At 36.4% G+C, this 16097-nt stretch overlaps 1 protein-coding gene across 1 annotated transcript in view; it reads right to left on the bottom strand.

The window, feature by feature from the left end:
• The window catches only part of RAB31 (RAB31, member RAS oncogene family), a 185692-nt gene extending 178247 nt beyond the window's left edge, over positions 1-7445 (bottom strand). Inside the window, exon 1 of the mRNA XM_051970472.1 lies at positions 6797-7445. Coding sequence (XP_051826432.1) covers positions 6797-6835 — 39 coding nt within the window. The 5' untranslated portion in view covers positions 6836-7445. The remainder of the gene's footprint in view (positions 1-6796) is intronic.
• Between the last annotated feature and the right edge of the window lie 8652 nt (positions 7446-16097).

The following is a 16097-nucleotide window of genomic DNA, read 5'->3' as shown; positions in this document are numbered from 1 at the left end:
ATTAAAGGCATTTCAGAAGGAAACACAGGCAAGTAGTACTTCTGAAAATAATGTGTAGAATGTGTGTATCACATGATATAAAATGGGGACTCAGAGTAACCTTTAATTTTCTGGTATGTATATAGAAAGGGTCATAGGAGTGTGCTAAAATTCAGAATTTTAAAAAAAGATGAAAGTAAGCACTTTGTTAATCTTAAGGCACTAAAAACGTGAGTATGCTGTACACATTCTTTGACCAGCAATCTCATTTCTTAGCATATATTGTAAGAAAGTCGAATCAATTGATCAGCAAGCATTTATTAAGTGCACATTGTGTGTCAGGCGTTATGATAAATCAAAGAAACAAATGTCCTGGAAACAACAAAATATCTATAGTAGCATTCTTTAGGGCAGCAAAAGTCTATAAACAAAGTGAGTAATCACTGATTAGGAAATCGCTTTAAAAAAAAAACAAACCAAAAACCCACCAAGATAAAAGAATGAAATATGAGAAATTTAGAGAAACCTCAGAAGATGTATGTGAATTGATACAGAGAAAAATAAGCAGAACCAACAAAAATATACACAATAATATGAATTAAAATATCATTTAAAAAGTAAATGAATTATGAGTAATGAAAAAAGCCACTGAAAGTTCCAAAGATAAGATAATGAAACATCATCTCCTTTCTCATGGCAGAGAGGTAGGACAGATAGGAATGGTAAAAAGTAATAAGTTTTTTGTTGGGATGCTTTTACTTATTTAGGATTTATTTTTTGTAATAAATTACTGAATTTCAAGTAATGATTTTATCTGGAGAGATAAAAGGAAATAACTAATGTAAAGACAAAAAAGTCAAGAAAATGAACTTAAAAATGTAAAATAAAAAGTTGGACTAAATGGTCTTTCATTTTTAAACCTTTGAACCTCAGACTGTGTGTCTAAAAGAGGCTTCAAGAATACAAGACTACAGGAATGGTGTTCAATAAATAGTATTGTGTTAATAATATCTGTGCTCAGTCTAAATAAGATACAAAGGTATAACACTTAAGGTCAGCCCAGCCTAGAGTAGGAGGAATATGCTGCCACCCAAGGTAGATGATTGAAAGGGTGTTGTTAGAATTTGGACATTGCCTTTCACCCCATACCTGAACTCTCTCCACTAGAGACTCTCCTATGAGCTAGATAATAAAAGTAAGCTACGGTCTCCAGAAGGCCACAAAATATACATGTTACTTGGAAGAAAAAGAAGAAACCTGGGAATGTCCTTTAATTCTCTTCCATTCTTCACTATTTCAATGGATTTATGATCTCATTTAATGTGGGTAACTTTAACAGAAGAAATTGCAATCCATCCATAAATTCTACAAGTGGGCTTTACTTCCCATTCAGGGGCTCTTCCTTTTAAGAATTTATCAATGAAGCACAATGTCTATTCAAAATTCTACTTTCTTGCCACATGACTATCTTTTCTTCTTTTCCAGTACTTATGATTCCTTTTACATTTCTTTCTATACACAATTCATAGAGATACAATTTAGAGACATTCTGTACTGTACCATTCTTTATATTTAAAAAATAGTAGATGTGAGGTCAGGAAGAAATTTTTCATATTCTGTATTTGCCACTTAGACATGTGTCAGTGAACAGGTCATTTCACCTTTCTAAGCCCAAGTTTCTTCATCTGCAAAATGGGAATAAAAACGCTTGTATTATCTATCTTTTGAGGTTATTTATTATAAAAATGCTTTGCAAATCTTTTAAAAAGTTTTATTGATGTGTTTTGTTTTAAATGACATTTACAGATTTCCTTCCTCAAGATAGCTCTCTTGCAAATTAAAAGAACAGAGCAAAACTAATAATAGTGACCTCATATGAAAGTGCTTACAATATTTTATGTTTATAAGACCTGCAACTTCTCTATTATTTAAATGGCTTTTAAATTAACCAAAATTTATTTTCTCTCTGTCCCATTCCTCGGGGAAAAACTCAACTTCTTATAAGAAATGTGCATAGTCAAGTAAAACAAATTACCTCACTGGCTGTGTACTACCACGTGGGGAAGGAGTCCTCTTGTGTATATATATCTCATTCTGCCTAAATTTTCATCTCTTTGGCAGAAGGGAGATAGTTTCATCACTAGTCCTTGGCAATCATAGATGGTCACTGCAACTAGATTATAATTCTTTTATCTTTCAAAGTTGTTTTAACAGTCGTTATTGTATCAATTGTTTTCCTAATCCTGCTCTTTTTATCCTTCATCGATTTATATTGATTTTATAGTTTAAATCGTCATTATACATAAAGGAAAGTAAAAATAGAAAAAAGAAAAACAGACTAACATCTCCAGTGAACACTGATAAAAAAAAATTAAAATGTTTCTTAGATGTCAGTTATAATTGTTGTTAAAATATGATAGTCTCTTCATCTCCATCATATGTCTTTCCCTCTCTTTGTCTGACCTACAATTTTGATTCCTAAGAGACCATATTATTCTATGAGCCATTCCCCACCCCCATGTCTTACTTTTCTTTTTTTCCCCCCTGAGGCAATTGGGGTTAAGTGACTTGCCCAGGGTCACACAGCTAGGAAGCTTTGTGTCTGAGGCCAGATTTGAACTAAGGTCCTCTTGACTTCAGGGCTGGTGCTCTATCCACTGCCCTTATTTCTTGCTTTTTTATAAGGTAATGTTTCTACGATCCAGTTACACAAAATTTTTCAAATAAGTTTATATATTCTAAACTAGAGCTATCCTTAGAGCTCCTATATTTCAATTTGGCAAAGAAATGAAGAGTTTGGGGCCTTTGGTAGTTTTAAGCTCTTTTAACCTATTAAGTGTGATATCTTCTTCACATCATTTAATGGTGAATAGTTCCTGACAAAGCTTATCCCTTTATCTGTTTTTCTTTTTTCATCAGTAAAAGCTTATTTAAATAAGTTTAGGGCTGTTTTAACTATGACACCTTATTTTCTACTTTCTTCTAAATATTGATATTGATCTTTGTTCTAACAAGTACACAATATGAAAGCAAATTTAGAATAATGCCATCCCAGTCTATTAAGACATAAACCATTTCATTCTTTGCGCTATTATTTTGTACTTACCATGTCCAATGACTTCTGACTGCCTTCTCTAAGAAAGCATTCAAAGAAATAGATGTGATCTAAAGAGCTTTTCTTTAATTTTCTGATATGAAATCATATATTCAATATATTTTTCACTTTTCTTCCCTTGTCCACTTTTGGATTGAAACCACCAAAGTGTTTAATGATTTGATAGTCATAAAATTCTTGATCAAATTTTAATACCTCCTCATCCTCTGCAACAAAATTTGGCATATAATCTGCAATTATTTTCATTTTTGTCTTTTTACTGATATTTATCATGAGCACTGGGTTGGGAGCAGACAAAATGTACCATGAAACAATTGTTGACTGTGAGAATACAACAAAACATATTCCTTTATTTTCCTCTGAATCATCCTTACATTTGACTGCAACTTCCTTATGTCTTCCAGCCTATTGAGTTAGATTTTAGGGCAAGGACCTCAGATTTAAATGATCAACAATTAAGGTTTAGAAAAAGTCTGTAAATTATGTGATCTATGATACTAGCTGTTCCATATTACACTGTCATTTTGACCATAGAAGCTGATGAAGGAACTAAAAATTAATAGAGTTCCAATTTCCACTTTTCTTTTGCTTGGTTGACATGACCAGAGAATCACCTAATGAATGGCCACCAAATTGGCAATGAGCCTTTCAATCCTTAGCTCAGCTGGTCCTTGGAAAGCAAACTCAATTGCCTTAAAAGCCAACCTTTCCAGTATAGTTACACTCACTGAAGTTTACACTTCACTGGCATATCTTTCAAAAACCCAGGATTATTTCAACATCCTGATGAAACATCAAAGAACTCCCATAATACAAATTAATTTCTCAGATTAACTAAAAATCATCTTAGAATCATAGGTTTACAAGTGATAAAATTATGGATTGTAATCCTGGAAAGGATCTCAAAAGATTACTTAGTCCAACTCTACAAGTAAGGTATTATTATCCCCATTTATAGATAAGCAACAATATCATATAACAGGAGATGAATAGTACCCAAGCCCTCTAATTAACAAAAGAGAATGAGGTCCTTTGGGAGATAAAAAGCTATAAACCCCAAGAGGATCTATAATTCTGTGAGTACTATAAGCATAATTCTAGGCATCATACTTCAAGGGAACCATTATCTAACTAGAGCAGGAATTATTAACTTTTTTGTGAGACAGAGACAACTTTAGCAGTTGGTAAAACTTATAAACTCCTCAAATCAATGAAATTTTAAAATTCCTAATTAAAGAAATGCAGTTAAAGTTAAAATTCAAGGTTTTAATTGAACTGAAATTACAAGATATTTTCTTCTATCCAATTCATTGACAATATTCCTGAAATCTATTCACACAACTTTTGGGAATCTGTATAATCAAATTAAGAACCCTTGAACCATAGAGTATCTAGAATAAGGTAAATGAGGGCAAAGGGGGGCAGTTAAGTGGCACAGTGGATAAAGCTCAGGGCCTGAAGTCAGTAAGACTCATCTTCTGGAGTTCAAATCTGATCTCTGATACTTACTAGTTGTATGACCCCATGCAAGTCACTTAATCCTGTTGACCTCAGTTTCCTTCTCTGTCTTGGAGAAGGAAACACCAAACCAAGATTTTTGCCAAAACAGCCCCATATGGGATTATTTGAAAAGGGCTTTGGAAATCATGTCATATGAGGAACAATTTAGATAGGAAGAGAATAAGACTGAATAGGAATATGATGGATATAAAATATTTGAATAGCTTTTATGTGAGGGAGAATAGATTTTTTTAGGTTTCCTTCAGAGGGTTGAGCTAACTAGTATAGTGGAAAAAGCATTAGATTTAAATCAGAAAACCTGTATTCAAATCTAAGCTCTGACATTACCTGTTTGATTTCAGACAAGTAATTTTTATCTCTTGAGACTTCAGTTTCTCTATAAAATGAAAGGTTTGGATTAAATTTTATTTAAGAAATTTTCCTCTTTTAAAATCATACAATCCTTTGTCAAAGGAGAGTCACAAAACAGAGTTGTGAAAACTTGGCCTCCTTTATAGCTTTCCCTAAGGCCTAGTAACACAATTTAAATATGCTTCCAATATTTTCAACTACTGAAGGCATCACATTCCTTTTAAGTCCTTGATGGCTTTTCTGAAACTGAAATGATCCCGCAAAAGGAGACATGAAATTCCTGGAATTTATGTCTGGACAATATTAGAATCTCTGGCTAAGAATGAGGGAAAAAAGAACCTACCAATATGCACTTTAAAACACTAGAAATAGATTAGAATAGCATGCAAACATATAACTTTGCATAATTGGGTGAAAGAGACTGAGGGAGGTCTTTGCTGAGGATGTGGCAAAGGTGATAGAAGAAGAAACTAAACTAAGCTGTACTATCCACCCAGAGATTCCAGAATCCTCCTCAAAATATAGACCAGAGGGTACTACGTTTTGTAAACACAAGTTTATCCTAATCATCCTACAAAAGCCACAGGGTGGGTAGACACTTTAAAAGATCATTTCCTCTTATTCACTTCTTGGAAATCTACTGACAGCTCATAGTTAACATTTCTTTGAGGCTAACAAAAATGAGTGTTCCTTTTTGCTTCTTTTGTTGGTGGAGGAAGGCAGATTTCTCGGAGACAAGACAGATCCAGCTAGCAGGAGTCCACAGATGTCAAAAGCTGCTGCATCTTTGCAATGAAGTGTGTGTTGTGGGGGAGGGGGAGAATAGGAGGGAAAGGGAGAGTGGTGCCAGAATACTGTTCTTTTTAAATAACTAGTTTTGAGGTGGGGAGTGTTCCGAAGTGGGAAGAGATCAAGTGGAAAAGCCCCTAGAACTAAACTCCGGGCGAATGTCCCGTAGAAACTTTGAGAGTGGCCCTCGTGAATGACACAGGCCAGCCACTGCGCTGGCTTTTCCATCATTGGCAGCTTAAACAGAGTTCTTCTTTATGCTGAGAAAGAAGAGATTTGAAAAGGAGGGGAAATAGTAGTTGTAGGGGGAAAGGGGGGGGAGGGAGAAGGGGGAGATGAAGACTTTCTTAGCCTGCTGTTTTATCCACGACACGAAAGATTTCCAGACTAACTACATACTTTCTTTATTCACCCTCCCAAACACTGCCGCACTGAGTTTAAAAACACTTAACAGATATCTTCAGCTTAGATTGTTGGGTTTTTTTTTTTTAAGTAAATAAATAAATAAACGAAATCATTCCCATGGGGATGAAAGAGAATTTCAAGCTACTCAGAAAACTAATTTACTTTCAGCCGGAAGGAAATTATCAAAGGCAATGAAGAAAGCCCCTCCAACAAGGCTAGGAATAAGGGGGTTGGAGGGAAAATCACTCCAAAGATGGAAACGCGACTCCCCGGTACCCTCGCCTACATATGGAGAGAGATTCCGGGGGCACTCTCCGCCGGAGGGACCCTCTGGTCTCAGGACAGCCCAGTTACAGGAAGCCGGTCCAGGGAAGGTAGCCAAAAGAGGCGGGCAACAAGCCAGGACAGCTCTTTGGGCCCTCTTCGTCCCGGGACCCCAGCTGGACAAGGAGGTGACGAAGGCCAGAAGAGTCTAGGCCCCCAGGCTTACGGGGGACTAGGTGGACGCTTGCGGAGGCATCCCCCTTCGAAGACAAGGGCGGGGGTCCCCAGGCCACGGCCGCCCCCTCTCGGCTGGAAAAAGCCGGTCCCCTTGGTTCGTTTCCCCTGGCAAGAGCCCCTGGCGCCAGGACTCACCCCGAGAAGACACACTTTCAGCTCCCGTATCGCCATCATCTGCTTGGGGCTGGGACAGGGCAGGGGGCTTGCATTCTCCGGGAGGAATCCCCGGGTGTCCCGCGCAGCCAACGCCGCCGCCGCCGGCTCCTCTCTACTGGTTGGGCTTTCTCTCTTTCTCTCTCTCTCTGTCTCTGTCTTTCTCTCTTAGCCAACCAGGGAGCGGAAACCAGCTGCTGCTATTTCTGGGCAGCTCCAGCCCCAGCCCCAGCGCCGCCACCACCACTACCACGGCTACCACAGCAGCAGCCGCGGACGATCACATGTCTACAATGCTAATTTTCTCTCTGAGGCTTAGGCTGTACAACTTCTCGGACCCTAAACTCTGATGAGCTCACTAGCCCAGACACCAGCTAGAACTCAGTGCTTCTCGCAAGAACGCCCTCTGGGGTCCACTTGGCACCCCAAATAGAGACACCTCAGCTCCTATACGTGATACCCTAATTCCCAACACAGGGCTACAATCTAGAAGCCCAGCCTCCGTTTTCCACCCTCTACCCCCAAATCTCGACAACTTAACCCCATTGAAAAGCCACTGTGTATTCTCAATTGGCGCAGTAAGAGCCAGTCGAGTGTCAGGTTATTTTGTGAAGATTAGAGCACCTCATCCCTCCACCCCGCCCTTCCATACCTCCTTCTCTCCCACCCCCACCTCGAAGTCCTCAGTACTAAACTACTGGGAACTAATCTTGGGTCCCTATCTTGATCAAAATACCTAGAGTTTTCGCAATCGATCATTGTTGCAATATTGTTTGCTGCTATGTACGATGTTCTGGTTCAGCGGACTTCACTTTGCATCAGTTTACCTCAAACTTTCCAAGTTTTTCTGAAACTATCCTGCTTATCATTTCTTATAGCATAATAGTATTCCATCATAGTCATACTTGTTCAGACATTTCCCAATTAATGGGTATCTCCTCAATGTCCAATCCCTTGCCACCATAAAAAAAAGTTCGCCATTTAAGTGGATTTTAAAATCCGCTTTGGAATTCAAGGAAATACTTCTTCAATGTGGGAGTCCAGAAAAGAAAACAAGAGGCATATTGGAGGGTTCTGAGACCGGGACAAGAAAATCCCACAGTCCGCAGTTTCCCATCTAGTAATTTTGGACTCCAAAGCAGTTATTTTCAGAAAGTATCCTTATCTTTTGTTAACAAGAGTTTAAAATATATATATTCTTGAAGAAATACTGCTTCTTCTTCTATCTACATGTTGTCTGGGAAGTCTCACAAACTTCTACTATTAACAGTTTGTAAGAGGGAAAAACTCTGGCAGGAGGAAATGAAATTACCTAGTTACTTGACATAAAATAGATGTCATGTAGTCACCACCACCATCACTACTGTTTCCACATGTATGACCCTGGAGCAAATACTTCAAATCACACTTAAAAATCATATAATTCCAGATGAGCCATCCTAACTCACTTAGATTTTCTGGCTTGAAAACAAAACAAAATAAACAAAAACAACAAATGGCACTGTTACCCCTAAGGTGTTTGTGCCTCTACCAAAATGGTTTTGACATATTGAGTGTTCAGTGCAGAAAATTGGATCTTTTACTAGATAGAGAGGAGTTCTCCTCTGATCACTTTTTCAGTCATTTCAGTTGTACATGTCTCTTTGTAAGTCTATTTGAGGTATTCTTGTCATAGATGCTAGTTTGCCATTTCTTTCTTTTTGAAACTGAGGCAAACAGAGTAAACTCTTTTTGCCTATGGCCATATATGTAGTCCACTATGCCACTTATCTTCCCATCTAATCCACTCCAAGAGCTAATTTGACATTAGGAAAGCAGTCTCTATTGTTGGTTCATCTGTTATTGAGGAGAAAGAGAGCAAGAAGCTAAACTACTTGCTAAGCATAATCCCTTAAGAATTTTCTAAAAATTAAGTTAGCTGATCTGAATTGTTCAGCATAATTTAAAATTTCCAATTACAGATATTGGGAAGAAAGAGGAAGTATCCAGGCCTGATCTTGAGGTGACTTTCCTCACTTCAATCCACTGACAATGGGCATTTGTTTAGGTGATTATCAAATGTTCCAAAGTCTAGGCTCAACAATGAACTCCATTATTATTTTTTTTAATATTTTATTTTATTTTATTTAATAATTACTTTATATTGACAGAATCCATGCCAGGGTAATTTTTTTACAACATTATCCCTTGCACTTGTTTCTGTTCCGATTTTTCCCCTCCCTTTCTCCACCCCCTCCCCTAGATGGCAAGCAGTTTTATATATGTTAGATATGTTGCAGTATATCCTAGATACAATATATGTTTGCAGAACTGAACAGTTCTCTTGTTGCACAGGGAGAATTGGATTCAGAAGGTAAAAATAACCCGGGAAGAAAAACAAAAATGCAGATAGTTCACATTCGTTTCCCAGTGTTCTTTCTTTGGGTGTAGCTGCTTCTGTCCATCATTTATCAATTGAAACTCAGGTCTCTTTGTCAAAGAAATCCACTTCCATCAGAATATGTCCTCATACAATATCGTTTTCGAAGTGTATAATGATCTCCTGGTTCTGCTCATTTCACTTAGCATCAGTTCATGTAAGTCTCGCCAGTCCTCTCTGTATTCATCCTGCTGGTCCTTTCTTACAGAACAATAATATTCCATAACGTTCATATACCACAATTTACCCAGCCATTCTCCAATTGATGGGCATCCATTCATTTTCCAGTTTCTAGTCACTACAAACAGGGCTGCCACAAACACGTCCCTTTCCTTCTTTAGTATTTCTTTGGGATATAAGCCCAATAGAAACACTGCTGGATCAAAGGGTATGCACAATTTGATAACTTTTTGGGCATAGTTCCAGATTGCTCTCCAGAATGATTGGATTCGTTCACAACTCCACCAACAATGCATTAGTGTCCCAGTTTTCCCGCATCCCCTCCAACATTCATTATTATTTTTTCCTGTCATCTTAGCCAATCTGACAGGTGTATAGTGGTATCTCAGAGTTGTCTTAATTTGTATTTCTCTGATCAATAATGATTTGGAACACTCTTTCATATGAGTGGTAATAGTTTCAATTTCATCATCTGAAAATTGTCTATTCATATCCTTTGACCATTTATCAATTGGAGAATGGCTTGATTTCTTATAAATTTGAGTCAGTTCTCTATATATTTTGGAAATGAGGCCTTTATCAGAACCTTTAACTGTGAAGATGTTTTTCCAGTTTGTTGCTTCCCTTCTAATCTTGTTTGCAATGGTTTTGTTTTTGTGTACAAAGGCTTTTTAATTTGATGTAATCAAAATTTTCTATTTTGTGATCAGTAATGGTCTCTAGTTCATCTTTGGTCACAAATTTCTTTCTCCTCCACAAGTCTGAGAGATAAACTATCCTATGTTCCTCTAATTTATTTATAATCTCGTTCTTTATGCCTAGGTCATGGACCCATTTTGATCTTATCTTGGTATATGGTGTTAAATGTGGGTCCATGCCTAATTTCTGCCATACTAATTTCCAATTATCCCAGCAGTTTTTATCAAATAATGAATTCTTATCCCAGAAGTTAGGGTCTTTGGGTTTGTCAAACATTAGATTACTATAGTTGACTATTCTGTCTTATGAACCTAACCTTTTCCACTGATCCACTAATCTATTTCTTAGCCAATACCAAATGGTTTTGGTGACTGCTGTTTTATAATATAATTTTAGATCAGGTACAGCTAGGCCACCTGCATTTGATTTTTTTTTTCATTAATTCCCTTGAGATTCTCGACTTTTTATTGTTCCATATGAATTTTGTTGTTATTTTTTCTAGATCATTAAAATATTTTCTTGGAAGTCTGATTGGTATAGCACTAAATAAATAGATTAGTTTAGGGAGTATTGTCATCTTTATTATATTCGCTTGGCCTATCCAAGAGCACTTAATATTTTTCCAGTTATTTGTCTGACTTTATTTGTGTGGAGACTTTTTTATAATTTTGCTCATATAATTCCTGACTTTCCTTTGGTAGATTCCCAAATATTTTATGGTATCAACAATTATTCTGAATGGAATTTCTCTTTGTATCTCTTGCTGTTGGGTTTTGTTGGTGAGGTATAAAAATGCTGAGGATTTATGGGGATTTATTTTGTATCCAGCTACTTGGCTAAAATTATGAATTATTTCTAATAGCTTTTTAGTAGAATCTCTGGGGTTCTCTAGGTATACCATCATATCATCTGCAAAGAGTGATAGTTTGGTTTCCTCATTGCCTACTCTAATTCCTTTAATATCTTTCTCAACTCTTATTGCCGAGGCTAGTGTTTCTAATACGATATTAAATAATAATGGTGATAGTGGGCTTGCTTCACTCCAGATCTTACTGGGAAAGGTTCCAGTTTTTCCCCATTGCATATGATGTTTACTGATGGTTTTAAATATATGCTCCTGACTATTTTAAGGAAAAGTCCATTTATTCCTATGCTCTCAAGTGTTTTTATTTGGAATGGATGTTGGAAGTCTGATTGGTATAGCACTAAATAAATAGATTAGTTTAGGGAGTATTGTCATCTTTATTATGTTCGCTCGGCCGATCCAAGAGCACTTAATATTTTTCCAATTATTTAAGTCTGACTTTATTTGTGTGGAGACTTTTTTATAATTTTGCTCATATAATTCCTGACTTTCCTTTGGTAGATAGATTCTCAAATATTTTATGGTATCAACAGTTATTCTGAATGGAATTTCTCTTTGTATCTCTTGCTGTTGATTTTTGTTGGTGATGTATAAAAATGCTGAGGATTTATGGGGATTTATTTTGTAGCCAGCTACTTTGCTAAAATTATGAATTATTTCTAATAGCTTTTTAGTAGAATCTCTGGGGTTCTCTAGGTATACCATCATATCATCTGCAAAGAGTGATAGTTTGGTTTCTTCATTGCCTACTCTAATTCCTTTAATATCTTTCTCGACTCTTATTGCTGAGGCTAGTGTTTCTAATACGATATTAAATAATAATGGTGATAGAGGGCAACCTTGCTTCACTCCAGATCTTACTGGGAAAGGTTCCAGTTTTTCCCCATTGCATATGATGCTTACTGATGGTTTTAAATATATGCTCCTGACTATTTTAAGGAAAAGTCCATTTATTCCTATGCTCTCAAGTGTTTTTATTTGGAATGGATGTTGGATTTTATCAAATGCATTTTCTGCATCTATTGAGATGATCATATGGTTTTTGTTTGGTTGGTTATTGATATAGTCAATTATGCTAATAGTTTTCCTAATATTGAACCAGCCCTGCATTCCTGGTATAAATCCTACTTGGTTATAGTGTATTATCCTAGGGATGATTTTCTGTAATCTTTTTGCTAATATTTTATTTAAGATTTTAGCATCAATATTCATTAGGGAGATTGGTCTATAATTTTCTTTCTCTGTTTTCAGCCTATCTGGTTTAGGTATCAGTACCATGTCTGTGTCATAAAAGGAGAACTCCCTTATCAACCCCTTCTACAAGTTAAGTAATATCTGCAAATTTAAATAACCATTTGTAATAAGATTTGGAAATGACAGACAATGAAGTACCCATAGGAAAAGTCAGGGACTTCTTGAAGATGACATTCTATTTCCCCATCTTTTGAGTGAGAATTGCCTCTTTATTTCCATTGGCTGTGTAACCAGAACTGACTGCATTTTTAAAACTACCAGACTGGTATAATTAGGATAAGCATGCTTCTTATAAATTAATTAATAAAGAATAATTTGTTAATGCTTATTATGTAGCAAGTACATGTTTTAAAAATACAAATAGAAAAAAAAAAGTCCAAAGATAGTTTTTGCCCTGGAGAAGCTTACATTTTTATATTGCCTGTTGACAATAAACAGAGTGAAGGTCAGGCAGGAGATTTTAGTTTGAAAAGTTACATGAATGGTGAGTGGAGTTACAGGGTGGTAGATTGGCACAACCTTACCAGGAAAAATGATAGTATGTCTTATCACAATTGCAGAACTGAAGCAAAGGAAGACAAGGGTCTGTTTGAAATAGTGGACCAAGTGAAGCATCAAGACAGTGTCAGTCCAAAGCAGAATCTCCCAAGGTGAAAGAAATAAAATCTTTCAGGAATTATTTATGATCCAGGAAGCAAGGTTTTCAAGAACATGGTTAGGGAATAGAAAGTTGAACAAAGCATGGCTGGCATCTTCCAGAAATAGTGGACCAGGTAAAACAGGTAAAGCAATAATATTTACATAATATAAATTGTTCAGTCCATCTCCAATATATTAGCTCCCACTTTGCTTCCAATTCTTTATTATCACAAAAAAGTGATATTATGAATACTTTGGTATATATATAACCTTTCTCTCTCAGTTCTAAACCTACTCAAGATTTCTGTATTGTAGAGGGTTCCTTAGATAAAAAAGGGAATTAACAGTTTCATGACTTTTTTAAGAATTCCACATACGGTTTAATTTAAAACTCTACCTATAAAAAAATAAAAATATGCTGAGTGAAATGAGCAGGACCATTATATACTTCAACAACAATACTATACAATGATCAATTCTGATGATCCTGGCCATCTTCAGCAATGATATGAACCAAATCAGTTCCAATGGAGCAGTAATGAACTGAACCAGCTACGCCCAGCGAAAGAACTCTGGGAGATGACTAAGAACCATTACATAGAATTCTCAATCCCTATATTTTTGCCCGCCTGCATTTTTTATTTCCTTCACAGGCTAATTGTACAATATTTCAGAGTTTTTGTACAGCAAAATAACAATTTGGACATGTATACTTATTGTGTATATAATTATACTTTAATTATAATAAATTATAATTTATACAGGTCATTCTGCCATCTAGGGGAGGGGGTGAGGAGAAGGAAGGGAAAAATTAAAACAAAAGGTTTGGCAATTGTCAATGATGTAAAATTACCCATGCATATAACTTGTAAATAAAAAGGTATTAACTTTTTTTTTTTTAAGGAGTTAGAATGAAAAAAATATATATATTTTAAGAAAACTCTACCTATAATGTATTAGTGTATATTTCATCTCATAGGACCTTCAAAAGTAACTGTTTCTATATGAATGAATAAATGAATGAAGCATTTATTAAGCACTTATTACATGTACTAATCACTGGAGGTAGAAAGAAAAAACTACCCCTGTTCTTAAAGAGCACACATTCTAACAGAGGAGACAATACATATGGGAGATTTCAGTGACAAGTCATTTGGAAAATTACCACTCTCCTTACAGTTTGGTAGCAATCAAATGCTTCTTCTTTGATATCATTTTCACTGATGAAATCATATCAATTTATGATGTTGAACCATTCGGGCTCTGTTCTTGGCCTTCCTCTTTTCTCCCTCTATATCTTATGCTTGATGATCTCATCAACTCCGGTGGATTCAATTATAATCTCTATGCTAATGATTCCAAAATTTACTTATGCAACCCTAAATTCTCTACTGACTTCCAGTCTTACATACTGCCTATTGAACAACTCAAACGTGATGTGTTTAGATGTCCTTACACTTCCCTCAAAACTCTTCCTCCTTCCAGACTTCCCTATTATTAGTCACCCTCCTCCTAGTCACCCAGGCTCACAACCTGAGTATCATATTCAACTTCTCATGATCTCTCACTTCCTATTATTTAATCTGTTGCCAAAACTTGCCAAGTTTAGCTTCACAACATATCTCATATAGGTCCCTTCTCTCTTTTGACATTGCTACTACCCTGGTGCAGGCTCTAATTCTACCATGCCTGGACTATCACAATGGCCTGATGACTGGTCTTCGCGAAACAAGTCCCTTTCTACTTTAGTCTATTCTCCATTCACTTGACAGTGATTTTTCCTAAAGCATAGGTCTGATCATATTGTCCCATCCTCCCTTTCATTAAACTAAAATGGCTTTCTATTACCTCCAGAATCAAATATAATATCCTCTAGTCTTCAAAGCCCTTCAGAACCCGCTCCCTCCTCCCCTTATAAGTCTTCTTAAACCTTACGTCCCATTTTCTTGGATCCAGTAATACCGGATATCTAATATTCCATCTCTCTGTTCTTTTCATTTTTACTAGCCATTCCTTATACTTGGAATGCTCTCCTTATCTTTGCCTCCTGGCTTCCCAGGCTTTTAAAAAATTTCACCTTTTACAGGAAGCTTCTCGCAATCCTTCTTAATTCTAGTGCTTCCCTCTCTTGATTTCCAGTTTATCCTATAGTTTATTTGTACAGTTGTTTGCATATTGTCTTCTCCATTTGAACATGAACTCTTCAAAAACAAAGATTCATTTACCTTTCTTTGTATTTCCTGGACTCGGCACATAATAGATGAGAGGGTCTTAATAAATGTTTATTGGTTAATTGGCTGATTTGGCAGTGTCAGAGACTTTGAAGACAAAAACTTTCTTTTCTGGGTCTTTAGCAGCTACTGCTAATAACTGTCCATCAGTCATCAGTTGTTGTTGGTGGTGATGAGAAATTGTTGTTGGTGGTAATGAGAAAGGTTGGCCAACTTCTCCATAAAGATTTCTTTCCTCAATAATGGTTTTAGAGACTAGACTAGCAGCAGGTCTGGTACTTTGGAGGATACTGCTATTCCCAAAGCTCATCAGGATATGAGATGAAATGGTGGTCAAGATAGTAGTGGTTCATACTGTCTCTTCCCTTCTTCCCTCCTTTCTCTCTCTCTCTCTCTCTCTCTCTCTCTCTCTCTCTCTCTCTCTCTCTCTCTCTCTCTCTCTCTCTCTATTCTGGAATGGAATTTCCCTCATAACAACTCTGTAATATTCTCTCTCTCTCTCTCTCTCTCTCTCTCTCTCTCTCTCTCTCGCTGTCTCTCTGTCTCCCCTCTCCTCTCCTTTTTTCTGTCTTCCTCTATTTCTCTGTCTGTTTCTATTTCTTTGCTGTTTCCAGTAAACTGGCTTGCCTCCCTTCACATTCATAGTCAACTCTCATGTTCTGCAGTGACAGACATTGGTTGCAGCTATAATTGAACTGTTGGTGATCATCCTCTACCTCAACCTCTTTCTTTACTTCTTGCTTTCCAAATCTTGTTATGCTCTGTAATCATCTTTACCAAAATAGGTGTGACATGATACCTCAGAGTGTTTTGGAGCATTTTTCTTCCTATGGTTATTTTTATTCATTTGAAAATTGCTTATATTTTCTAACTACATCTATAGAGAAGTGGCTTATAGTCATATCTGTGTTAATTTCCTATATGTTTCCTAAAATAGATTTTTAATTCTTACTTTTTCTTTGTACACCACCTTGATTTCGCCCTGTTATTCCTCCC

This window comes from Antechinus flavipes, chromosome 1, assembly GCF_016432865.1.
Source record: "Antechinus flavipes isolate AdamAnt ecotype Samford, QLD, Australia chromosome 1, AdamAnt_v2, whole genome shotgun sequence".
Taxonomy (NCBI): Eukaryota; Metazoa; Chordata; class Mammalia; order Dasyuromorphia; family Dasyuridae; genus Antechinus; species Antechinus flavipes.
This window is presented reverse-complemented; position numbering and strand designations above follow the sequence as displayed.